Here is a 25,907-nt window from a genome sequence, read left to right as displayed (position 1 = left end):
AAAATGCACGTGAAAATCAGCCCAGATACTGCGGGATAAATGAAACTTGGCTTATGCTGCAGAATTTGTGTGAGAGTTTGTCAAAGGATGTTTCGATAGAGCTTTGCTAAATTTTCTTCATAAATTCATGGTAACATGGTTTGACTAATTGATATATAAATGGTCATTTTGTGGGCGAAGTATTCTTCTGAGATGTAGGAAGCCTCTGCTTGGGAAAAAAAAAATAGTGTCTCACATTTTTACATCATAAGAAATTCTTAAAATAACGCACTTTACTGTGAATATCTTTGCATTCAACTGAGATTTTAATAGATCTCAGGTAAACCTTTGCCTTCAGCAGAGGACTGTGAAAACAGCCTTCTAGTGTTAAACTCAGCACATAAACAACATCCAAGTTAATGAAAAGAAAAACACATTTAGAAGTTGGGGGGGGGGGGGTCTTTAGATCAATGGTAAGAAAAACTCTTGACTGCAAAGAAACTAAATTGTCTGTACAAATGATTGACAGTGAGCAGGATTTTTTTTGGTTCATTCCAAGTAACAGCCATCAAAAATGTATGGAGATTAATACTTGAATAAGCATCTCTTTTTTAATGGCTGCATCCAAGCATTTTATATTCAAGACTGCATTTGATGTTTTTGCCCGCAATTATTCACAGCCTTTGACATGTCATCATATCTGATTATTCACTCACACCCCCCACTGATGATTAAACCATTAAAAACAGGAGCAGTGCACATCCCTGTTACTGAGGTGTCTGAAGTGTAATTTTCAGAGGATTATGAGTTCATGTTTTGAAAGGCTTCTTATAAAGAAATCACACTTTCATATTCATCTTGCTCCCCTGCCTTTGCTGTCAGCCACAAATTGTTTGATAAGGGCCACGTTATGCTAATGTGCATTTTACCTGAAAGTTAGATCATCACAGAGAAGTTGAGATAAACACAGTTCTTAGAAATAGTGGCTGTGTGTGATCGCTCAGCAAAATGAGGTTTGCTCGCTTATTAAAGCAAGCATCACCATTTGTTTCCTCTTCTGTTTTTTTGTTTTTGTTTCAAATACTGTTGTTGTCTGTGAAATTAGTATTTAAGACGATGAAATAGGGAAAACAAAAAAGAACTTGACAGTCTCATCACAAAACTGATCGTGCACTATTTTACCAGAGATTTAGACTCCAGAGAACATGAACCACAATAAACAACTTACATCTTTAAGATGAGGATCTCATTTTTCGCAGCCTTGCGGACTTTCCGTCCATCCTTTTTCAGGAACTTTTTACACGTGTACATTTTCATCGTAGTTTTGTCCTTGGCCCTGAATATCTCACAGAACTCCTCCCTGAAAAAAAAAGCATTTTATGGCAATTAAGGTTTATTTACAACAACACAAACACAGATCAAATGTCAGGAAGCTGTTGAGATACTCACGATTTAACAATCTGACCCAGGTCATATTTATCTGTCACATCCGAAGGATTGTTATAATCCTTCTTCTCCCCGATTGTTAAACAGCCAAATGGCATGGCCACGACTGACCTGCGGAGACAGACAAGGAGAGAGTGGATGAATAATAACACTTTCATTAATCTATCAGGGTGTGATGTCCTGGCGTCACACCTAGCTGATGATTTCTCTTCAATATGGCGTCACACTGTGCCATAATATTACACTCGATGATGACTTGGCAAAAAAACACGGCCCTCCCTCAGACATAAAGAATAGCTCCAGTTGTGCTGAGGAAGCCTTTCAAAAGTTAAAGAGCCACCAGAGGCTGTATCATTGCAGTGGATTGTTTCACTTACTGTAACTCAGCCTTTCATGGTCTTGCGTTAATAAAGGGTAGAGCCAAAGAGGGATCTGCTGCAGCGGCTCAGCTTCATGCTAATATCTAACTTATATAAGTAAGAAAACAGTGAGGGGATGTTTTTGCTGTGAAGCAGAAGTTTGGCCTGGATGTGTCAGTGCTTCTCTGCGGGGTGAAAGTTGCAAACCGTTAGGGTCAAGGAGCAAAAGGAGAAGCAGCTAATGTGGTCCGAGTGCCCAGCGAGGCGACCGCAGCAACATGTGAAGCATTTCCAATCAAGAGCAGGAGCCAGTAATTACAGGCACAACACCCCAGCACTCTGAGAGGATTTAGAGTGCTTCACAAGCTCTGCAACAACACTCGAACACCTAATTGTGCTCTCTGTGTGTCTCTCAAATATATCATGGAGTGAAATTTCAGACCAGCCTTTACTGCAGTTTTTTTTTTTTTTGTACTCGGAATTAAAGGTATTTTTATTCAGCTTAGTTAGAGTCATTGTTATTGTGTTTCAAGGGAAGTGAAGAGTTTCTTTTTTTTCCCCTGTCCCCGTGCTGTCAAGTCAAAAAACAGAGACATCAAAACATGTAGAAAACGAACAGCTTTTGGAGCGTGCAACAAGGCAGCATTCATAGTCACCTGCAGCGTGTTTGTGTGTGAGTGCACTGTGTGAATGATTCGTGTCTAACAGTACAGTCTGTACAATGCTGATGGAGAAATCCACACGCTTAATGTCTTCGCGGCTTATTTATATGTTTGAGTTGGAAAATCTAATAACAGTATATCAGCTGATTTCTTTTGTTATTTTTATTTTTTATGAAATTTCTTAAAGATCCACTCAAAATATGTTTCTCATGTTTACATCCCCCCAAATGTCTGACCTGAACATATTGACTTGTTTCTTTGCAAAGTTTGTCACTATGGGGTTTTCACACAAAGTCCCAAAGATGGTTTCTGTCAGTTTAGGTAGTTCCTATCACCGTGATTGTGTTCACGTGTTTGTTTTCCTTGTGTTTTGTTTCAATCAGTTATTTGAGTGCTATAAAAAGGGGATCTAACATACTGATTGGCAGCTGTGTGTGCCAATCGATGTGCTCACGGTGAATTGCATTTCTCTTGACTGGAAGCTCCATTTTTGATTGTTACAAGTGTCTTAATATTGGCAAAAAAAAAATTGAATGTGGAGGCTCATGCACACCTTAAAAAACATGTAGACAGGTGCATAGGTGAAGAAAAGAGAATTCCTGCACACTGTCCTATTACTTTCAATAAACTTTGTTAACCAAAAAACGTTTTGTTCTTCAGACCTTCATCTGGTTAAGTAACAAAACAAAGAACACTTGAAAACACGTATAGATAACGCCTACTCAGGCGACAGCAATCAGAGGTCATGAGCTGAAATAGCAATCAGTCTGAGAGTCTGCATGCTTTTAGCCTAATAGAAGCAAATGAATATTGGCCAACTACTGATATCATCAGATTCAACACTAAACAACAAGGTGTAACAACTGCCTTCTCAATGTGAGTACATTTGTTTTGGAAGAAAATCACTTGCAAAACAAACAAACAAACAAACAAAAAAAGCAAGTAAAAGGCAAGTGGGATCTGATACAACAAGTAAGTGTGTGATCAAATGTTCTGTTTCAAATCCCTGGACAGATTTGGGAAATCTGGAAGGAAAACAGTTGTTGCATCTCTCAACAACTACTGATGTGTCCCTGTATAAGGCACTAAGCCAATAACACTGCTCAGGCGGGTACAGTAAACACTGCAGCCTCACTGACTCGTTCTGAAATGTGAAGCTGCTTTAAAGGTAAAGCAGGGCAGAGTGCTAAACGACGACTGCACAGCAAAATTTCTCCAGATGAATAAAGGGTAAAAAAATATTTATTTCCCAGCCACACAGCATCCATCTGCGCCAACAGTCTGGGTGATAGATGTCAACACGTAAATGAGAGCAGCATGCATAAGAAGTATAGCATTATGTGTAAGAAGGGCAATCTGTTCACTGTAGCTCCACAAACGGACTCGTAATCCAATCTAAGTGGACGTGGCTCTGCGCTGAGGCGTCTCAAATTGCCGAGAGAAAACTGTGCTCGCTCTGAACTTCTTTTCTCATCTGAGTCTGTGTTGTGTAGTCAGTGTGAGGAGAGGGGCTGACCTTTCCTGGCTGTGCTCTCACTCTCAATATACTTTACATGTCTCTCTGTGGTAAGTACTTTGGCTCAGTGAAGTTATGCTGCAAAGAAGAAAGGAAGGTTCTGCAGGGCCAGTGGCTTAAATGGAGGTAATTCTGTCTGGCAGAGGCAAGGCATTAGGAAGCATGTCAAGAAAAATCTATATCACACTCGAAAACATTCATATTCTGGAAGTAGCTATAACAGTCCACAAGAGAGTCGTTGCATTGTGAAGAGGGGAAATAGACCAGAGGAGAAGAAAGTGAAAGAGCAGCTCCGATAATGATGAAATCTAATAAATCTGATGAAGAAATCCATCTGATAACAGAGCCTTTGTGGTTTTGGAGAAACTCTCTGAGCCCAGTCAGTTGAGATCTTTTTTTTTTTTTTTTACAGGATCATGATGAACCTATAAAATAAAAGGCAGAATACGGAGAGAGGAATATTCACAAAGAGATCCAAAGCCAGATCAGTTCAGAAAAATCTGAAGGTGCGAAATATCTGTCTGCTGCTATATTAAAAAAAAAAACTAAACAAAAACGTGTGACATCCTGTAATGGATGAAGAATTTGTGAAGCATTTCAAGTGGAAAGAGCAGGATGCAGGCAGGATCATATAACGGAGGCTGCATAATGGGCCCATTTGGACCCGACCACCATTAGCAACATTCAGGCATTATCACTCCATATTCTGACTGTTATCTGCCCTGCCAGAGCACCGATCGATGGCCCTCGGTGCTTTATGGCCCACTGTGTGACCTGGGTCTGCCAGTCGGGCCACCCTGCCGTATCATCACTGATTTAATGCAGACGTAGTGAAGATTTACAGGACAGAAGATGGATAGTGATAAAGATCTTGGGCTTAGGCGAGTGCAGCGCCTCCCCCAACCGGGCGAACCGATGAGCAAATTAGGTTTTCCTTGTGCTGGTTAAAATCGATGAGACACTCTTGTAGTGCTTGTGTCTGGGTGAAGCTTACGATAAGGCTAAATGCACTGTGTCAAGACTTTTTAACGTAGCAATAAGGGGGATTACTTTAGCAGGTATAATGTTGGGCTACAGCTCGGGGAGATGACTGGATTCTGTTTGGTTTGGTAAGCTTTTACGTACGTGAGTGAGCAGCCGTTTGCACTAATCCCACCATGAAATTCCTCAGTGACAGAGAAGTGATTCCTTTTTTTTGGAAATCTTTCATTCACTCTTTAGTTTTAGACTCTAGTAATGACACTCTTTTAGCCTCTGTCGCCCCCCAGCGCCCCCCCCACCCCCAGCTTGGCAGACATTAAATAAGGATGCACAGTGAAGATCAGGCCCCATGCATCACACTTGTGCTGACTGTAGGCCATTACAGATTTACTGAGGTGAACCTAAGCAGTGCTGAGCCTCAACAATTATGTACAAACTATATTTTACATGGACAACATCAGCAAGATATAAAATATGATCAAATAAAATATGCCTTATTAAATGTGCAGTACATCATTTTGATGGATGATCAGTTTTCACTACATGCTCTTCATCCTAAGGTACCATTAAAGCTCGAGTGCGAGACAGCCCTCGCCAAACAAGTTCACACGATGCTGATCAAGGCTATCGTTGCAGGGAGAGCTCTCTGTGTTAGCAACAGCAGTGTGATGGAGTTTTGGCGTTTGGTGTCTACGGCGACTTTCTCGTGCAGGTGCACCGAATGTGGTGTGTTTTATATCAACCAGACAAAGCAAGTGGGAAGAGGGATTTTATTGTCTTTGTCTTTTTACTTGATTTAAATGTCTTTTTACTATATCTTAGTTAGGAATCTGGCAATATGAAAGTTACTTATCTTGAAACCTGTATAAATTATCCATTGCAGCGTTTACAGAGTTAATGTTCAACTGGCAAATTTTCTGTATTTGAGTCCAAGCCACAGTAATATGGGCTGCTCTAATTACAAATCAAAAATCCTAAATGTGGTCTTCTATAATCTGAAATGAATATTAGGCCAACGGATGAACACTGAAATGATTATTAGGGTTTGTAATGGTGCACAGAATTCACAGTTCAGTTTGATGCAACATTGTGGTGAAAAAAAGTAGAAATGCCAGAGAAATGTCCATATTTTTTTAATTGTTTATTGTAGTGTAGTTTAATTCATTTATATATGAAAACTAACATCATAGGGTATGATCTTTTATTACTTTGAATAAAGACGGAGTCTTTTTAGCAGCATACAAAACAAAAACAGCTCCTTTTACAATATAAATGGTGTATTGTAGTTATAAACAAATACAAAAAAAAGAAGCAATTCTTTTTTCTTCTATTATACCAGAGAATGTTTTTTTTTTTAAATCTAAATATTAACTAGTAATATAACTAGCATCATAATTTGTCCTTTAGGTTTGGGTTTTTTTTGTTTAAACAAAGAATTATAGTCTAGCTGACATGGGTCCAAGAGGGAAAGTTGTAACTGGGCTCTAATACATTAAGCAGGTTCGTAAAACCTGTGTTTTCCACAACAGAGTTGGGTTTCATTTCTGCGCCTCTAAATGTACCAATCATCCCAGTTGGGATTGAAAGTATTTTTCCTTTAGAATAATCAACATCACAACTCAAGAGGCTGGAAAAAAGAAAAAGAGAGTCACAAAGGAGAAAAAAAAACTAACAAACCAAGACCCAAAAGAAAAATAAAATAAAGAAATGAATAAATAAATAAGTGAAGTAGATAAGGGGAGAATTGGGAGACTTGTCAGGGAGTTTAACATTGTTATTTAGTGGAGTAAATTTACTGATTACAGAGGAAAACATTATTTTATACACAATTTAAACTGTATGTTTTATTTTTCAAATATAATAGGACAGTTCAACGCATGGTGCAGTTTGTAAAGCGTGCCTGTTCAACATAAATAAGTAATACTGTTACACTCCTAATAATTATCTTGGATTTCTTTAGCTAATAGCAAAGATTTGGGGATTTTAAGAAACATTCAGGGCTGAAGTCCCAGAGGTCATGCCGCTGCTCTGCCTATGCTTTACTGTTTTGGTTTAGGCAGTTATTAAAAGCTCTGACTGTATGTATTAATTGGTAAAGTAATACTAATAATCATAATAATAATAATAATAATAATAATTGTACTTTAAATTTGATGTGAGCATTTTGTCACACTGCAGCTCTGTGTTGACTCCCCTGAGCACTCTCCATTCTGGAGTGTTTTGAACAAACTAGTAATTTTGTTTTGACAAGGCTCAGCTGAGACATCTAAAACACCATCTCTCCCTCTCTGGACAGCTCAGGTCTGGGGATTGGTTGGAGCCTCAGACCCACAAGGACAAACTCACCAGCTATTAGGAAATAAACATCTTTGACATTCATCTTCTTTCATCCCCGCTGATCTCCTGGAATTGCTCAAGAGACTGCGATAGCACTTTGCCTTGAGCTGAAAGGAGGAGATAAGGTCAACCAAGATGGGCATGGTGACAATTCTGAAAGTCTTAACAGAGATCAGTGCGAGAAAGATGCTCAAATGGTTGCCTCTTGCTATCACTGCCTGCAAGGAAAGTTGCGAGGAAACAGTGCAGGATGCTTATTAAAGTGGAAGCCAACATGAGGACTGCAGGATGATAGAAAACAAGAAAACAAGTTCCTGCTGGGCTTGTGCACATCAGCTCTGTCTTGACTTGAAAGCCTTTAACTTAGGCGACGCTGAAAGCAAACTAGGGTCAAGTAATAGAGCTTTTAAATAATACATGTCCTACAGTCACACTTTGAGTTTCAGTAAGGTTTCAATCGCACCAGGATGTTTATGTAACAGGCTCGACCAGGCTCTGCAATCTGATTGTGATTCTGACCGTGAATGCAGAGCTGACGCTATGTTCAGACAGCAGACAGCTTCCACCTGTGTTTTGAAATATGATTTATTAAGATGTATTTTAAATTCCAGCCACATGGAGGACTGTTTGTGGCATTTTCTGGCTGTTCACAAGATGTTTGTCCAACAAGATTTCAGTTTATTGGGGAGGAATGAAACTCTATCATTAACTCTGTCTTTAGTATTTGCTTGTAGCGTCTCCTCAGTTCTAATTTATTTATTTTTTTTATGATGATATCAATTTGCAGCATAAAAGGTGAACATTTGACCCTGATCTGCGAGGTTAGACTGAGCTGCAATGTTAGTGCTTTTTGTATTGAGACACAAAAATGTACCAAAATGATGTGAATCTCATTTAGCATGACTTAATTTGATGTGACAAAACGAAAGAGGTGCAGGTATGAACATGGCATTTTGGAGGCGTGATTTTAAAGACACCATGATTTTTGAACAAATCACTTTGAGGTCAAATGTTAACACATCAGAGAAGTGCTAGGTGTAAAAGATGTGCAGGCTTTGGGAATGAAGCCACAGTCCAATAAGTCATTTAAATGACATAGAGGCAGCACGGCATACAACTGCAACACAACTATGGAGCCATTATCGCAGCAGACTATTTGCACGTGTGTGAAGAGTTGTATAATTATATCTCAATCCAGGAGTGCATTATCAGATTTTTAAATGTGTAAAAGTCTCTAAATGCAAAATGAACTTTGTGAATATGTACAGGAATCTGCAAATGTGTATTCAGAATCTGTGTGTACATAATCAGATTTAGAAATGTGTTAAAAAAAAATATTAAAAAAACTCCAAATCAGATTTGCAAGTGTACTGAGATTTGTAAATCAGTGCCAGATGAGAGACAGACATCGTGCACCCCAAAGCTTCTCCACTTACAGGCTGGTACCAAAAACAGTTTTGGTCTCTATAGCTAATTTCTCCATTCTTGACAACTGTATGGGGGTAAATTTTTTTATAACTCACCTGTTTACATTTTATAAAAGCCTCAAGTTATGCAAAAATAAGGGTGTGGCCTCTTTGAGTGACAGATGTCTGCTGATTTTGATCTCAGCTTCTCAGTCAGACCCCGTCGTGCTCTTCAACAGCTCCAGCCTATTGTTTAAATATGGTCATTTCTAACTCCAACATTCAAGATGGGAGCGGCCAAATGCCAAACATTAGGCTTCAAATCCAGAGTCCACATCACAGTAAGCTATATCCATTTTTATGCAGTCTATGTTGTCCCCACATGGACTGAGATAAAGTTAGAAAACCCTGCTACAGTTCTGCTACAATAATGGCCCCATACACATCTGTGTAACTGATTTAGATATATGTAATTCTGCATTTGTAGCTATTCTGCTCAGAAAGTACAACAAGCAAATAATATGAATGTGCTAATGAATGTTATTGCTTTCCACACAGTAACAGTAAAACCCCATTAATCTCAAAGCTGTCCAACTCTGAGTGAACTTTTATGGATGAAGGGCTGAACCAAGGGCCAAAGGAATCCATTAGTGCCGAGATTTGCTCTATGAAACGGTACACTCAAGGTGCTATATTGATGTTATGCAATAAATCTAAATCTGTCTGTGCATGACCCTGGCAGTGCCTCTGACAACAGAGCACTGTTCCCTGAATATTTCTGTGTAATCAGTAGAAACTGGCACTCAGGAAGACCGAATCAGAGTGCTTTATATGTATATTATTTCACAGTATATGGCATAAACTGCATTAATTCAGTGATGATTCAGTGTATTCATGAAAGCACCTCTCAGGAACTCACTGGGGAAGAAGAAACATTCTGCAACATCACCGCATCGCCTCATTACTACAACTCACAAGAATTACGTCTTCTTCCATTTGACTTTAAGGGGAAATGGCTTCTTGGAAATGTTGACATAAAAGTTTGCACATGCTGTCTCAGAGGGGTTTTACCACACTAATTAAAGTTGCATTGCAGCATATTAGGCTTGCTGTTTCAACCTTTGCAGGGCCAGCAGAGGAGCGGGGAGCTGAGAGGTCTATAACAAGAGGAGACGAGCGGGAAGACAACAGCAGTATGGAATTAAATGAAGAGAGAGGGAAAGTTGCACCAATCGGCAGCATGTGAATGGTGGCAAAGGTTTTTTAAAAATGGGCGCATAGACAATTCAATTAATTATTCATGGCTGACAGTCTCCTTTTCCACAGTGTGTCTCACTGGGCCTGCGGTTCGTGTCTTTCTTGTATCGAGGAATCGCTGTGTCCCCGGGCGCTTTCTTAACAGTGTGCTAGGAGCAGAAGCATGCCAGCTCTGGCACTACTGTAATAAATACCAACCATCTCTCCTCAGCCCTCCTCTAATCCCAGTTCAGTGCACTGCACTGCTTGTCCACGTCAGCCTCACACACAGTGAATCTCTCAAGAATCCATTACATTTGATTGCCAGACATCGCTGAGAATTGGAGGCTTTGCAAACTACCTTTTTCGTGCAGACTTATTCAAGGCCAAGGTCCCTAATCATTCAGCCTCCTTTGGAGAATGATCACAATCACGCTCTATGGGCCGTCATTCATTCAAACAAAGCTCTGTAACTGACTCATTGCCGCATTCGTCACTGAGTGAGAAAACACTGCAGTGGCTTCTTCAGCAGCTGAAGTGAGCTTGAGAAAATCCTCTTCTCAGCTCCGCTTCCTTCCCAATTCTTTCCGTCTTCTAGTGCCATCACTCTCTCACAGTCACACTCGGAGCCCCTTGATGGCAAAACACTTGCCACAACAGCACCAAAGGCTTCACCTTGCTCTTTGCAACAATCACAGGGAAAATGACAGCCCCGTCTTACAACAGCTTCTAAAGTGGAGGCGACACTGCAGGATCATGTCACACATATTGTACAGTCTCAGTTCCCCTCGCTGGTATTTCACCCGCCCTCCAAGGACTAGCAGACTGGCCTTTCTACACCTGCTGCCCATTATTTCTCTGCTCCAGAGCGGGGACACAAAAAGCACAGCCTTAATTAGGCAGGGCAGTACACAGGAACTTTTGTTATCAACTATACTCGTGTGATTACAAAGCCAGTGAACAGCTGCTCAGAGCCTGTGCGCATTACGACCCCAGGAAGCATTGTCTGAGAACTAACTAACAGGACAGCAACACGCAGTAGCTGCTCGTAGTGCCTTTGCTCAGTATATTTTGGCAAAAATTACAGATTAAGTACAGCTGACTAGAATTGACTTTAAAATTTGAAACACAATTGTCCACTATATGCCTATGACTGCAAAGAAACAGCAATATTTCTCCACATTTAGCTCTAAAACGTGATTAAAAAGAGGTGTGGATTTTTCAAAGTACCTTTTTAATCACTTTGTCAGATTTATTCTTTTGTGAAAAAATATGTTCAAGAATATGTCACTGTAAAATAAAAATGTTCAAATCTAGATATTAAATGTTAAATCTAAATGTTAAATATTAAATGTAAATGTTATATGTTAAATCTAAATGTTAAATATCAAATCTAAATGTTGAATCTGAATGTTAAATCTAAATAGTATATTTTATATCTAAATGGGTCTGTGTATCATCCGTTCATTCAATTCTGTCTAGCAAACTAAAAACCTAAAAAAAAAAACGAGTGAGAATTAAAGTTTTTGTTTTTCTGTAGAAACCAAATACTGAAAAATAAATAAATAAACTAAAACTAAAAATAACTATTCAAATTTAAGTTATCCTTTTTTATTTATTTATTTTCTTAATTCTGATTGTGTCATTCTGCTGCGACTCTGCACTTCGTGCACGGGCCGTTAGAAGAGTGATGCTAAGAATTAAGGAAATGATGATTGAGAAGATTTAAGAAATATTTACAGTATTACCAGACCGAGGTCACCAACTTTGCATACACCTGGGTGTAACTTTTATGCACAGTTTGGAGCAGCCAATGGTAACGAAAGCAGCACACACCCAAAAAAGTGAAGAGGATGGCAGCACGTTGTGTGTATCTCATTAAATGGATTGTTGTGGATTTTTGAAGTGGGGCTGTATGAAATACTTATGTACAGTCAGTGTGTTACGTAGGCTACAGTAGCTGGCGGTTGTGCACCCAACAGCGGTTATTTTTAATGTGTTTTAGCAACTTTAAAAAAAGACCTACCTAAAAAAAAATCAATATCAGTCTAAGTGGATGTTATATTTAGAGTATTTTCACCACTTTAACCCACCGTCACAGTCTTTTACTTCGGCACGACATTTCTCATCCCCGCCGGTGTCGTGCCAAAAAGTGATTGTCTGCCAGAAACTGACTGCAGTCTGTGGGAGCAAAACGGTGTAACGCCCAGTATTCACGTCTTCAGCTACTCTCACGTGGATCTAACAGTCGTAGCATGTAAATATAAATACCTTTATGTTCATGGTAAGAGCATAGGTATGTCTTTTAATGTTTCTTGAAATCCAATTTTCATGTATTTGCAATTTATAGTTTCATCAGGCATGACATTTATGCAATTACAGACAATTTGTTGTTCCCGTTGTTTGTATGTGTTTAATATGTCTAAAATCTTGTTTAAATTTAGTCTATCATATTTTACAGATGGGTAATGTAAAAATAAAGGTATTATCTGCTATCATCCTTGTGAGCTTGCATTATATTACCTGCTCTGTGAGTATAACGACTCCAGTCCTTTTTACCTCATTTTACCTGTTGAAATACCTTTGAAGCCAATACAGCACATGCAAACCTGCCAGAAAGTAATTGCAGCTCCTATCTTGCTTCAAAATGACTTGATTTCATTCATAGTGATTGTATTTGACAGATTATAGCTCACCCAGTCCCCTTTCACCTGTGTAAATACCTTTAATAGACCAATGCAACAAATAAAATGCAATTTTCAACATGCCAAAAAGTGATTGCAGCTGCTATCTCACCACTGAAAGGTTGTTTCTGCCTCAAAATGTCCAGATTTAATTCTTGGGGGTTGTATTTGACTAATTGTAATCACTCCAGTCATTTTTACCTGTGTAAATAACTTTAAAGGGCCAATGCGATGCATAAAATGATATTTTCAACTTGCCAAAAAACTGATTGCAGCTGCTATCTCGCCACTGAAAGGCGAAAGGCCTGGTTGGCCTACAAAAATACATCTACCCTTCTCCACTCTACTCAGCTGCTACAGCAACTCTGTCTCTGCCTCCCCTGAGGTGCAGGCCACTCTCCCCACGGCAAAAGTTTCTCACATTAGCCAGGAGTGAGGCAGAGTTGAACCGCGGAGTGAAAACTTGTTTCCCGATTTTATTTTCTCATTTCAAAATGAAAATCTGTTGGTCGGTCGCATGTACACAGAACATCAGTACATCAAGCTCTTATTTTGGTTCTTCGCCAAGCGGTAGTGTGAATTTGCATATTAGCTAAATATTTAGAATCATGACAAAACGATTTAAGATATAACATTTAAGATTTAGATTTAAAATATAACATTTAGATTTAACATTTAAAATTTAGACTTAACATATAACATTTACATTTATTATTTAAGATTTAGATTTAACACTTAACATTCAGATTTACCATATAACATTCAGATTTAATACTTAACATTTAAATTTACCATTTAACATTTAGATATAACATTTAACATTTAGATTTAATTTTAAACATTTTTATTTTACAGTGACATTATCTTGAACATATTTTTTCATGAAAGAATAAATCTGACAAAGTTCACAAATATTGCTCTAAATGTGATTAAAAGGTGACTTTGAAATATCCACACCTCTTTTTAATCATGTTTTAGACCAAAATCTGAAGAAATATGCACCATATGCACCTGTCTTCTTTAATCCTGACAGCAGCAGCATCATCACACGTCTCCTCCACACAGTTGTATAACACAGATAATCAGCAGAAGCACCTCGCTAGGAACTATACTACTGCGTGCTCCACTTTTTCTGTTTAACCTGCAAGTCATGAAGACACTGTGAATATAAGATGCTTAAAAAGATTCAAGCTAGTGGATAAGCTGACGCTGCTAATAGTGCTTGAATAGTAATTTTGGGTCTGCCAGGGGGAGAGGTTTCATTTTCTGCATTTAAAATTTGCTGTGTGGAGATTTTGGCACATGATTTAAAAGATTTTGCTCACAACTTTTGCTCATTTACAAATGTCTTAAAAAATAGTAAAGTCTATATAAATCAATAAATTCATGAACAACACAGGAAGATAAAAGCATAAATGTCTATGTGTGAGATGATGAGAATAATTGTAAACACAGCAATTTGATCGTGTTATTACCAGTGCGAGGAAAGTTGAAACTTGAAAGCTGTAATCAATTACATTACTCATTTATCCTTGCCCCTCAGGGTCTGCATAGTTGTGACAGGTGAAAACCAATCGCACAGAAGCCCGGCGAGGTTGTTGGCTGTTCGGACCACTGCAGAAGCATAACTCAAGCACAGATAAGGGCTGGTTTGGCTGTAGCTATATTCCATTACACCATAATAAAAAAATTAAAACTCAATTATGTACAATTATGTTACTACCAGAGAGATGTCTTTAGCACAGACATTATTTTGTCTTTAGAAAAGACATTTTTGCAAAACATTGAGTTTGAGGGGACTTAGGCCGGTTTCTTACTGGGTGCGGAAGCGCTGCAGAGTGTTAAGATTTTCAGTGGGGCGCTGCCAGCTTTCGCTGCCCATGTTGAGCAATGAGGCTGTTCACACTGGACGCACCATGGCCTTGAACTACTCAGCTGGCTTGCGATCTGAAGCGGTAGTTTGGGGGGCTGGTCTATTTTTTACACAAGCCTATCAGAATCAGAATCACGTTTATTGGCCAAGTTCAACAAATGAGGAACAAGGAATTTTTTCCGGGTTTGCAAAGCTCACAGTACAGGGGAGGGAAATAAGTTAGAAATAAGAAAAATAGAAAAAAAGACAGACATAGACATGTAATTGTATTCACAAAAGGAAGAGATAGAGAATCTGGCAGAATCTGTATCTGGCAGAAAAACACAGTGCTAATCTTTTGTTAACAATATAGAGGATATATTAGATATGACGTAAATGATGTGATTATGATACATTATAAAATATGGATCCCCCACATATTTGACAGTTGTGTCCGTACTATGGTTGTGTTTTAACAGAGCGAGAGAGATGAGTAGATACACGCAGACAGTCAGACAGACACACACACTGACACACATGAAAACAGAGACAGAGCTCTCCATGTGATTAAAACCGTGCAGAGGTTTACAGGCTAATTAAAAATGCAGCCAATGGTAAGAATCATATGACAACCTGCTCTCACTATCTAATGCAAGTAATTATGTTCACAACAAAACAGTGACACTTACTGTACATCAATGGCTACAGTTCCAGTCAATTAAGCAAATAGCTAACAAGCAATTAAAGTGATTAAATACCAAAGTAATCAGTTACTCAGCAGAAGCAGCACAAAAAAAATTATCACGACAACTGAATCCTGCTGACGCTGAATTGTATGTTTAGAATTGCAGTCCACCCACAGCTGCATGGCCACTTTTGACCTCCAATAAGGCTGCCTGAGGGTGCTTCAGTGTGACCTGGACAGCCTGTATATACAGTTTATTACTGTTCAGGTGAAATGGTTTATAAGTGCTTTCCCTATAGACAGAGTGTGTGAGAAAAACTGCAGGCTTATTTTGATCAAATGGCTACAGACAATCCATCCTGAGGGAGAATAGTGTGTGTGAGAGCACAGACATCAGTGCATGCCTGAATGAACACACGCATGTGTGCATTACAGTGTGAATCCATATTCTGCACTGTACTATGAACACTTGTGTCCTTTCCTATTTGCAACGGATACAGCCACTATTTCTTATTTTAGCCCAAGCGATGTCTCTGCTGTCAAAACCCCTGTACCTTTGTGTCATTTTTAGCCCCATGCAGGAGAGTCTTGGTGTGAGTGTTGTGAATCACAACATAAGGCGGTGAGAGCACATTTTGAATGCCCTAATTGCAGAAACAGCTCAAAAGAGTGTATGTTGAAGTCAGGTTCACAGAGTTGGTGCAGGAGTCCAACCAACCTGACACCATAATTCTGCTGAGAAGCTTATGTCTGTCTCAAAACAGTAAAAACAACCACACACGTCTGCATACGGGCACACATCCACACAAACACAGACACTTGGGTCCACATATATGCTCGCATCATCTACTATGCATGGTGCCTCCATTCCTATACCGTAAACAACAAGAGACCTAGAAATTCTCAGATGCCGTACAGAATCCAAAACTTTCAACCTGAATACGTGACAGAGCAACAGGTTATCACTGCTGGTGTTACAACCTATTTTTGCTTTGTGTCCTAAGGTGCTGTTTTTATATTTTGTAGGGGAGTACATGTGGTTTCATACCGTTCCCAATGAAAAGGAATGCTTGTTTTAGTTTGTTTTACTTTTGCTCTTCATTATGAAGGGGCCCTTTTCTTCACTCTGTTTATTTTGTATTTTTGCTGTACATGTAATTTAAAGTGAAAAGTGAATGCACTAATAATTTAACAATTTGGAGCTAACGTTGTATGTATTCCATGCAAAAATATGCTAATTAGAAGTGAGAAGCAGGGTGACCACTGTCTCATATGAGTGGGTTCAGTGTGAGTCAAACACATTTCGATTAGAGCCACGTTGTACTCTCGTTTGCTCTCTGAATGGGGTGTTATAATATAGGCACTCTTTTGTAGCTTTTTCATGTGCTGGCTTGGCTTGATTCAGTTTAACTTGGCGTGTCGGTGCCACTGAAATCTTTGAAACCACCACTTTAAGGTTGGCAGCTCTGTTTTACTTCTCGCAGTAGCCACATGATCATCTAGGTTTCTTTGTGTCTATCACACAACATAAAGTAAAGGGAGCACAATGTTGTCTTGACTTCAAAAAACATGTCTCTTGTTTACATGCAGGTATCCAGTGCTGCAGCGCTGCCAGTCTTATTAGCTTTCAGTTACTCTGTGCTGCTTCAGTGGACAGAAACTTTAATTGCCACGCATAAAATCGACATTACATGAAATATTATCATCTAAAGGCAGGGATAAATAAAGCAGGCTCAGTTTAAATGTCGAGCTCACACTAATTGAAAGTCCCCTCAGAGTGCTGACTGTGAAATTGATAGCGCAAAAGCGACACGAATTATGAGCGGTAAATTCAAGAAAGCTCATTAATGAAACAGACAGGAGGAGACTGTAAATTGATAACATTTGAAAGCAAACAATAGTACACTGCAGTGAATGAATCTCCACTGTAGGATGAACTAATTCCTTTGATGAAATTGAGGGAAATTGAACTGTAGATGAACCGCAGCAGAAGGCAACCTTAGCCTCAAGTAGACTGTCCCAACGCCATATCCTCCAACATGTACGTATAGCTCACATTCATGACATTTCTATATCACAACTGGTCTTACATCATTATCTTGTTCACAGTACAATAAAGTCTTCTTCATTTTAATGACGGCCACTCCGAGTCCCTGTTTAATAGTGTGTGTGAAGGGTGTTAAGACTGCAGATACATCTTGTAGGTTATTAACACAGCTAGATATCCACCTGACGGTCACATTACGCTGTCCCTGCTGCCTGCCTCCATACAATACAAGGAGAATAAGTAAGAGATTTCAGATCACCAGTTTTCTGTCAGCGATAATATTTGCATTTCTCTTCGTAACTAATAGCTCTCGATGTTGGGGAGATACAAAACCACACGTAGAAACTACGCCAGACATACTGTATGTCTCGGTCTCATACTCTTGGGCTCCATTAAGTCCTCACCTGCAGCAACAAACACCTCTGACTATAATCTTATCTGCTTTCCCTCGTCTCGGCTGTGATAGCCCGGGAAGGAGAGAAGCTCAAATCTAGGATGTCAGTACTTTATGAGCTCTAGTAACTGCACATTTGAAAATGTTTCAACTAGGGCAAACGATTTGCACTCATCCCATGGCTTTATGAATCTGCTAAGAGGGAAAAGGGAGGGAGAAAATAAAAGGAGCTATGGTTAGTTCTCAAATGATTCAAGGTCTGAGCTTACAGTTACCATCTGTACAGTTGGTATATTGTTTTTTCGTGGGGAACAAACACAAGTTGCATAAATGGTCCAGAGCACAAATAATTCAAGACGTACTTTTATTAAGCTTTCTTTCAGAGAAAAACACAAAACAAAACAAAACATTAAAACTGCAATAACTGTTTGTTGTTTTAGTTGTTTTGGCCACTTAGGAGCAGAAGAATTGTAAACAGACATGTTTAAAGTTGATATGGAAAACTTGGCAAATATTTGTTTAGTTATACATCCAGTAGTTATGGAGTAACATTAGCATTCATATGGAGTCATGTTTTGGACACCTGGTGAATGCAAGTCCAATATTCACTCTCTTTTAGCTCTAATTTTGGTCTCTTCCAACTCCTAAGGGAATTATCTGGTATTCCAGCTGCTACATACACCACTATTTTCACCAGCTAGTCTCTTACTGTGTCTGCTGCTTGCTGCTGAGCTGATGTAATGTACAACTGGTCTTTAGAGATTTGTTGCTGAGTACAGCTGCTTTGTGCATCCGAAAACAATGCTATGGGAGTGGTGAGAGTGAACCAAAAACGTACAGTTCAACAACGAGCTGAAACTTGCTGCAAAGCTTCATAAAGCCGAGAGAGGCTGTAGATCCAGCAGTAGCTGTTTACAGTAGCTTATTTAAGGATCTGTAGCCATGCCTCCTCTGCGAGTGTGAACTTTGAGCCAAATTTTAATGTAAGCAAGCTAACATATTAACGATGACAATTTTAGCACGCAGATATTTAATAGGTGTAGAGTGCTGCAAGGATGACATTTTTCTTGAGACCGACCTGAAAGCCTGTGGATTTTTTCCCATTGGATTTTGGATTATTACAAAATGTAAAATATGTGGCAAATGGAGATTATGGTACTTACATGTTTTGTTTAGCAAAATAATCTTCCCTTATTAATACCATCTTTATGATTTTTAGCGTAAGTAATGCGTAAATGCAATCGCCAGAAGTAAAAGAAGTAAAAGAAGAAGTAAAAAGCAAATGCTAGTCGATAAACTAACTACACCACGATCACATCACTTAACGTTGCCACCACGAGGCTTTAAAGCTTTGTTTGGCGTGATGAAATCCTGTAGAATCATTTAACCACTTGTTAGCAACTGTCTTATTTAGGGTAAAGGCTTCAAAATTCATGAGTGGGGTTTTTACTGATGTATTTTATGTCATAGAACAAAACTATGCATTAACCACAGACCTTATTTAAGGCTTTTAACTAAAAACCCATTCAAATAACCCATTGACTTTGAAACGAGGGAACCAGGAGTGCTAAAATGCCAACTCATTTACGGGTGTGAGGACCCATTCCTGCAGCACTATATATTTACAATCTTCACCTTCTGAGTACAGCTGAGGCTGGGGGAAATGTCATAAGTTTGGCAGGTAATAAGTCCTAAACCAAAATATTGGACATATAAATAGTTCAACCTTATTGTGGGGCTGAATGGCAAGTCAGAGGACAATTAAAGTTATTAGGAGTCATCCTTTAGCAACCATAAATGTCTGCGCCAGTCCACTATCTAGAAGTTAAAATATTTCATTGGGTAAGAGAAAAAAACTGATCAGGGGTTAAGTCAGGAAATCACCAAGGCCATCAGACACCATGAATGTTGTCATGAATTACATGAAAACCCACAAATTGTCAAGACATTGCAGTAAAAACAAAAAATGTCAACCTCATGGTAGAACAAGAAAATATTTCAGAGGGTCACCAAAGTCTACAGGATTAATCCTCCTGAACACCCTGAATGTTTCCAAAATGTGGTGCTAATCCACGAACAAGACACTTCATTGGATAAGTTTAAATTTAGACCTGGTGGTGGCACCAGATAAGTCAGGGCATCAGCATATTCATCATGATTCATCTCCTGAGAAGCATGAATGTGTAAATTTTCATGGCAGTCAATCAAGTAATGGATATATTTCAGTTTGGACTTAAATGGTGTACCAATCAATCCACTTACGGACAGACAGACTGGCCGACATTGCCATCCATAAAAATGCAACAGTGTCTCATCACAGAGAAAAAGACAGCCATAAAAGGCTGACATCATCTTTCTGGCAAAGAAACCAAGGTCCTCTCTGCAGGCACAAAAATAGACCACGTTTTTCCTAAACTCTAATATGACAACAAATTCTTCCCAGCACCCTCGTCCTCGTGCTCTCACACAGTTGTGATGTGTTTTCCCTCCTCTGTGTAAAGTAAATAGATTGTGTCTAATGCTCTCATTAGTTTCCGCTGTATCTCAGCGTAGCATTGCGTGCTGGCTCCATCTTTTATTCTCTCTTCTCATTCAGTTTGAACAGCTCTATTCTCCATCGGGGAGAGGAGGCTTCTTATATCATCGTTTCACTGAACTGAAAATAGGAAGTTCAGAGCATGAAAATGCCTTTGACAGAGGGTGGGAGGGGCTGAGGCTGCTGCTGCTGCACCCGCAGCCTGATGTTTAAAACAAGGCAGATCTGGAGGGTTTTGTCTGAAGTCCAGCACAACTGAAACCGAATGCACTATGATGAATACACTGCTCAAAGGCAATGCATGTGTGATGAAGATGTGGGTATCTGCACGGTTTAGATTCATTCTATGTGATCTGTTTTTGCTAATGAAATAGCCTCAAACTGCAGGGACTGGGGCAGTGCAAAGGCTGCACTTTTTAGCAAAATCTTCAAAACATGTTATGCAGAAGATTGAATTATGCTGAAACTTGTAATGAAATATGCATAAGAAAAAGCAAGCTAACAATAATATTTAATTGTGGGGATTCTAAATTCAAGTCAGGTCAATAATATCAGGCGTGAAGCGAATCTGCTTTTCGTGTGACTAACTGCCGTAACTCGAGCTCTGGAATAGATTTTGATATTCAGCTAAACCAGTGAGTCAGCAAAACCAGGAACACTGCAGTGGAAAGTTTAACGTTGTTGTGAAAAGGCAGGGCAAACTCATGTGTATGAAATCGACCTGGCTTAACTCCACTCTTTTTTCCAGCTGGAAACCAGCATCAGAGCAGCACAGTGCAGTGTAACAGATGAAAACCAGTTTGGAGGTAATGATTCAATCTTGTACACCTCCTTATTGTTGACGAGTTAACCCGTTTTAGCTTTGCATCCAAGTCCAATTGTGAATGCCATCCGCATGTTCAGTTAAATTCTCTTTTATTCCCAGAGAGCAAATAAAACTCAACAGCATGAAGAGACTTCATGGCCAGGGCACCATGCCGCTGCTTGTTAGAAGTGTGTTACTGTATGAGGTTCTTGGAGGGGATAGAAACTGATGGGTTGGACTGCTGCAGAGCTGTTGTTGTCTAAGGGCTTGGTGTGAAATCAAAGAGAAGTTTCTCTCTAATGCTTGCTGCTTTGGAGAGAAGCCTAGAAAACGGAACAATGATATTGTATCAGTGTGTGTTAGTTAAAGTGATGCTTGCCTCAACTCCTTCTGCTGTTTTAGTTTGTGTTGCAGCCCAGTTAAAGATGGAAATCTAAAGCAGTTGTTGGATTGAGATTTTACAGTCAATACCTTCAGGACAATCAGATCATGTTCTTTATTAATCCTTTATTTTGAAAAATGAGAGCAAAAACATAAGTGTCGCATTTATATTGTTGTTTAGCGTACATAATTCATGGAAAAAAGCACTGTTGTCTTGAAGGATGAATGCAGAAGTAGGCTTATCATGAGTTAATGATATTTACAATTACAATGATTAGCTTAAGAAAATGAGTGGGCATGCTTCAACAATAGTCTGTGTGTGAGTAATTTACTCCGTGTTTGTAACAGTGTGTTAGAAAACTGCAGTAAGTTTAAAAAAATACAGTAGAAAGTAATTTTTGTGAAAGTCAGGAAACATTTAATGAAATTCAACTACAGTAATCTTGACCTCTTTAAATATTTAGAGCACTGGAAGAAGTAAGATCATATGTCTTTGGAAAATATAAAGCATGCAGTATTGCTAAGGGGTGTCACCGCTCTTACATTCCATGATTTAAAGGTCACAATTTGTATACATTTTCGATTTTAAAAAGTTTTCCAACACCAATGGCTATACCGTTGTTAGACAATCGAGTATTGATTCATAATGATCATTAAATCATTGGTTTTATGCCCTGAAAACTTTTTTTTATACTTTAAAACCTGAATGGGGAGAGATTGCAAATCCCACCGATTAACAAAACTAAATGTTCATTTTGACCGAGTTTGATTTGAACCAAAATTGCGACAACCCTAGTGTTGCTCAATCATGTGGATTATAAAATGAAATTATATTACGGTTATAAAAAGTCCAGTGTATTCTCTAAAACATGTTTTTTTTATTCCCTATGTAAAGGGTTTCTATTTAACTAGTTTTGCAGCTTAACAGGAATATTGTGTTTAATGGAGGCTGATCTGTTTGCATGTGTTGCCAACAGAATTTGTAATAACTGTGTAAAGTACAGTACCTTGATCTGACAGCCACATTCTCCCCTGGCGCAACTGTGAGTAAGGAAAGCATCACATTTTCAAGTACGTGGCTCCTCTGTGTTAGCGTATGTGCAGTTGGGGTGGGGGTGGGGCGAGGGTTGCTATCGTAGATGTACAGTACATTTCCCGCGTGGAGCTCAGTGAGAATAATCAGCCATGCTACTCTGACTAAATACTGTCTATGATTCAACTGAATAAATAATACACAGATAGCTGTTTTACCTACACAGTCATCACAAAATATAACGTATGGGCTTGAGTAGCCTTGTGCAAATGAGCCATTGGTAAATTGCTGCAAAGCCATTAATTAGATCAGATACAACTTGACAGAGGCCCTGCAGAAAGAAAGCTGCAAGCATAAATATTCAAGATGTTTGCAGAGGTTTTTAAAATGTTGTCATCCCCTGATGATTTTAGACATGTGCAGTGAGAGCAGGTTAATTCACTGGTTGTGTCACATTTGAGAATACTAACTCTCTTAATGTTCCTGGATTTTTTTTATAAAGCTTTGGCTGCAAGAAAGACAGCTCCAGTGGGATTAATAACCACACTAGTGCAGTGCTTAAAATTGGGATATTATAGTAATTTGTGTCTCTTTTTGTCAAGAGCATAAAGAGTTTACTGAGCTCTAGTTTTTACCTTAGCTTGATATGTAATGTTAAGTCAGCTCTGCAATATTCTCCACAGCCTCTTCATATTTACATGCTATTCTCTCTGGGGGAGAAAACCCAGCAGGATGAGGGATGCGTAATCTCTCTTGACAGAATGTTCATGAAAATTAGGTTTGTGTCGCTGCCGTGTGCTTTTGGATACTTAGCAAGAGAAGCCAGCTTGCACTGAATTTTAGCTGCTTTACAAATTACAGCAGAGTGAAGCAGCTGTCTCTGTGTGCAGGTAAGCAGATGCTACTGAGCACCTTGTACAGAAAATCCAAGTCATAAGTGAATAAAGACTGAATAACACTGCAGTGGCTTAAAAGTTTCAAATGAGTGTAATTGCAGGATAACAACCCAGTCTCCATGGTTACCCGACGAGGACCGCCTCTGTCTGTAAGAGATGACATGTTTTTGGCGTAGAAAGAACTTTGCCTGCTGAGAGGATATGCTCTCAGACCGCCGAGAGTACACTACATGTGTTTAAGCACAGGCCCAGCGAGGGCTGGTGAGCTGTCTTCCATATGGCCTTGATGGTCCTAGTGAAGTCACAGCACCGCCTGCCCACCAATCCGGGCCACAGACCTGCAGACCCAGGCTGGCCACATTTCCCCATACTGGCTACAATGACTGTCACAGACATGCAAACACCAAGCTGCTCATAAAAAAACATCATCTGTTTGCATTTCAACTAATGCTTAAATTGTTGTAGGCATGCATGCATGTTTCACATCCTCAGTGTGACCACATTTGTCCTTCTCAAAACCTTTACTGCACTTCACTGCAGCGCTACAACTCAGTTTTACTATACTGTCCTGTAAGTGTGTGTATGTAGTATGTAAGTCCATGCGGTACATTGACCCGTCAGGAGAGTGTCTGGTCTGCCAGATAGCCAGTCCAGCCCTTATTACTATACATACATTTTATATATGGTATTTACATCATACAATATATAGAAAAACCCATAGTGTTGCATGAAGCATTTATGAAAGCATACCAACACAATAGGGTACATTTAGTATCTGTGCTAGAGCTTTTGATTATATCACATCAAATTTTCATTCACAGATGAAGTTTGTTCACTTGTCATTGATTTTAAGATGTTCAGATTTCCCTTTTAAGGATCACAGCGTTATTCTGTTGGTCCAGATGTTACCCATCCAGTTTGATCCAGACTGAAATAACTCAAACACGACTAAATACTACAAACATTCATGGTCCTCAAAGAATGAATTCTTCTGACTTTGGCAACAACCAGTGCCTGAAATTTCCTCTGGTGCCACCAACAGGTTAATGTTTTTTGATTTTGAGTGAAAAGTCCGTGCAAGCACTGAAGGATGCACTGAAATTTTGTGCAGACATTCATGGAGCTCAAAAGATGAACACGAAGGCCGAGGCGAACAAAGAGACAAAGAGGTCCATCAGCTGCCTTGTGTCATATGTGACATGTGGCTCTGTTCCTGTTTTATCTTCATGACGACAACGTTCCTGGCAGAGATAACATGCAACTGCACGAGCACAATGAAGCCAGTCTGATCCCACTGACTAATTTAAATCCATGTCGGCAGCATAAATGTGCGCCGGGAAAATTGGAGTCATAACATAAAAAGCCCATGGGGTTGGTACTCTGATGCATACTTGGCCTTTCTTGTGTAAGTTGACGTAGTTGGAAGACCAGCTCCACTGCTCTACAAAAACTACTATCCACCACATGCTTCTTTTCGTCCCACGTGAATGAAAAAAGCCCATCTCTGAGGCCTTTCTCCAGTCAATAGTAGCAGTCTGTACCTAAATATACTTTCCTCTGTTTTCTTGCTTTGTCTAGGCAGTGATACAGTTAATCTACTCTCAGTGTGTTGGTGTGCTTCATGAGGAGAGCGCGAGAGAGAGAGAAAGAGAGAGGCTCACATACCACGCTTAGAGAACATGAAGGGAGGAGTGGCGAGGAGCCAGGTGACTCAGAGCATGTGACAGGGGGTCAGTGCGGTGGGAGGTGGTGAGATGAATGACTGAGGTGTGAATCCTTGTCGGTAATGGAGGCATCCACCTCCACCGAGCTCTTTTGCTGAAGTGTGTGTTTAGCTCATTTCCTGCACTGTGTTCAGCTACATGCCTCTAGCCTTTGAGCCCAGCGTTTAAATATTCCTCTGTGAATTTGTACTCAGCATGAAATCTTACTACAAGCACCATAGAGGCTGCATGTAGCATCTACCAAGGTGAAAGGGTTTATTTCAGCTATAACACGTTGTCATGATGTAAGGCAGCTTGGCTGTTTTTGCTTTATGTAAAATCTGAAATGCTTCCTCTTCACACTTCACTGGCTAATCTGACCATTCTCTGTGCCTGTTGTTAGTTGCCTTGGTTACAAAGTCCTTCAGTGTGGCATCATAGTAGCTACAGTGCTGTCTCTGCTCAGAGCAGAGAAAAGCATCATTCGCTTTGGAGGATGCTGTATGTTGTAAGCTGCTAAATTTAGAAGACTCTTTTCTCTTGTCTGTGTTTTGGAGGTCCAAGAGGTTTCTTTATGTCTTCAAACAGCAAGTAGATAAAACATTCATGTGAATTACCGCATGGATGAGTGTCGCGATTGTGTCTTTCACGCGAGAAGAGTAGGAACAGTTGTTTTGAATGATTTTTACTGGATGAGCTCATTAATGTCTACCACCTGTTCCCTCAGCCCAGTTTCCCTCCTCTTTATCTGTTGACAAAGATTTTGTAAAGTGGATCTCATTCAATGTGAAATTGCAGCCTCTCATTAAAAAACACTTTAGTCTAATTAATGAATCACCTTCAGGGGAGTAACACAAACTTGTTTCTGGTTCTTATGAACAATATCTAACACAAATATCCTCCCTCCGTCACAACACACACAAGGACAGACGTAGTGAGAATGTGCCCAGGGTTTTAACAGTCTGCTGT

At 39.5% G+C, this 25,907-nt stretch overlaps 1 protein-coding gene across 4 annotated transcripts in view; it reads right to left on the bottom strand.

The window, feature by feature from the left end:
* LOC121949076 (caM kinase-like vesicle-associated protein) overlaps positions 1-25,907 on the bottom strand; it is a 108,263-nt gene that overhangs the window by 13,448 nt on the left and 68,908 nt on the right. For all 4 annotated transcript variants that reach the window (XM_088087261.1, XM_042494678.2, XM_088087275.1 and 1 more), the window contains 2 exons: positions 1,429-1,536; positions 1,208-1,339 (listed from right to left, as the gene is read on the bottom strand). In XM_088087261.1, the coding sequence (XP_087943387.1) occupies positions 1,208-1,339; positions 1,429-1,523 (227 nt within the window). In that variant the 5' untranslated portion in view covers positions 1,524-1,536. The remainder of the gene's footprint in view (positions 1-1,207; positions 1,340-1,428; positions 1,537-25,907) is intronic.

Source organism: Plectropomus leopardus, chromosome 2 (genome assembly GCF_026936395.1).
Source record: "Plectropomus leopardus strain MGB_pleo_1.0 chromosome 2, ASM2693639v1, whole genome shotgun sequence".
Taxonomy (NCBI): domain Eukaryota; kingdom Metazoa; phylum Chordata; class Actinopteri; order Perciformes; family Serranidae; genus Plectropomus; species Plectropomus leopardus.
Note: the sequence above shows the minus strand (reverse complement) of the source record. Positions and strands in the feature narration are given on the sequence as shown.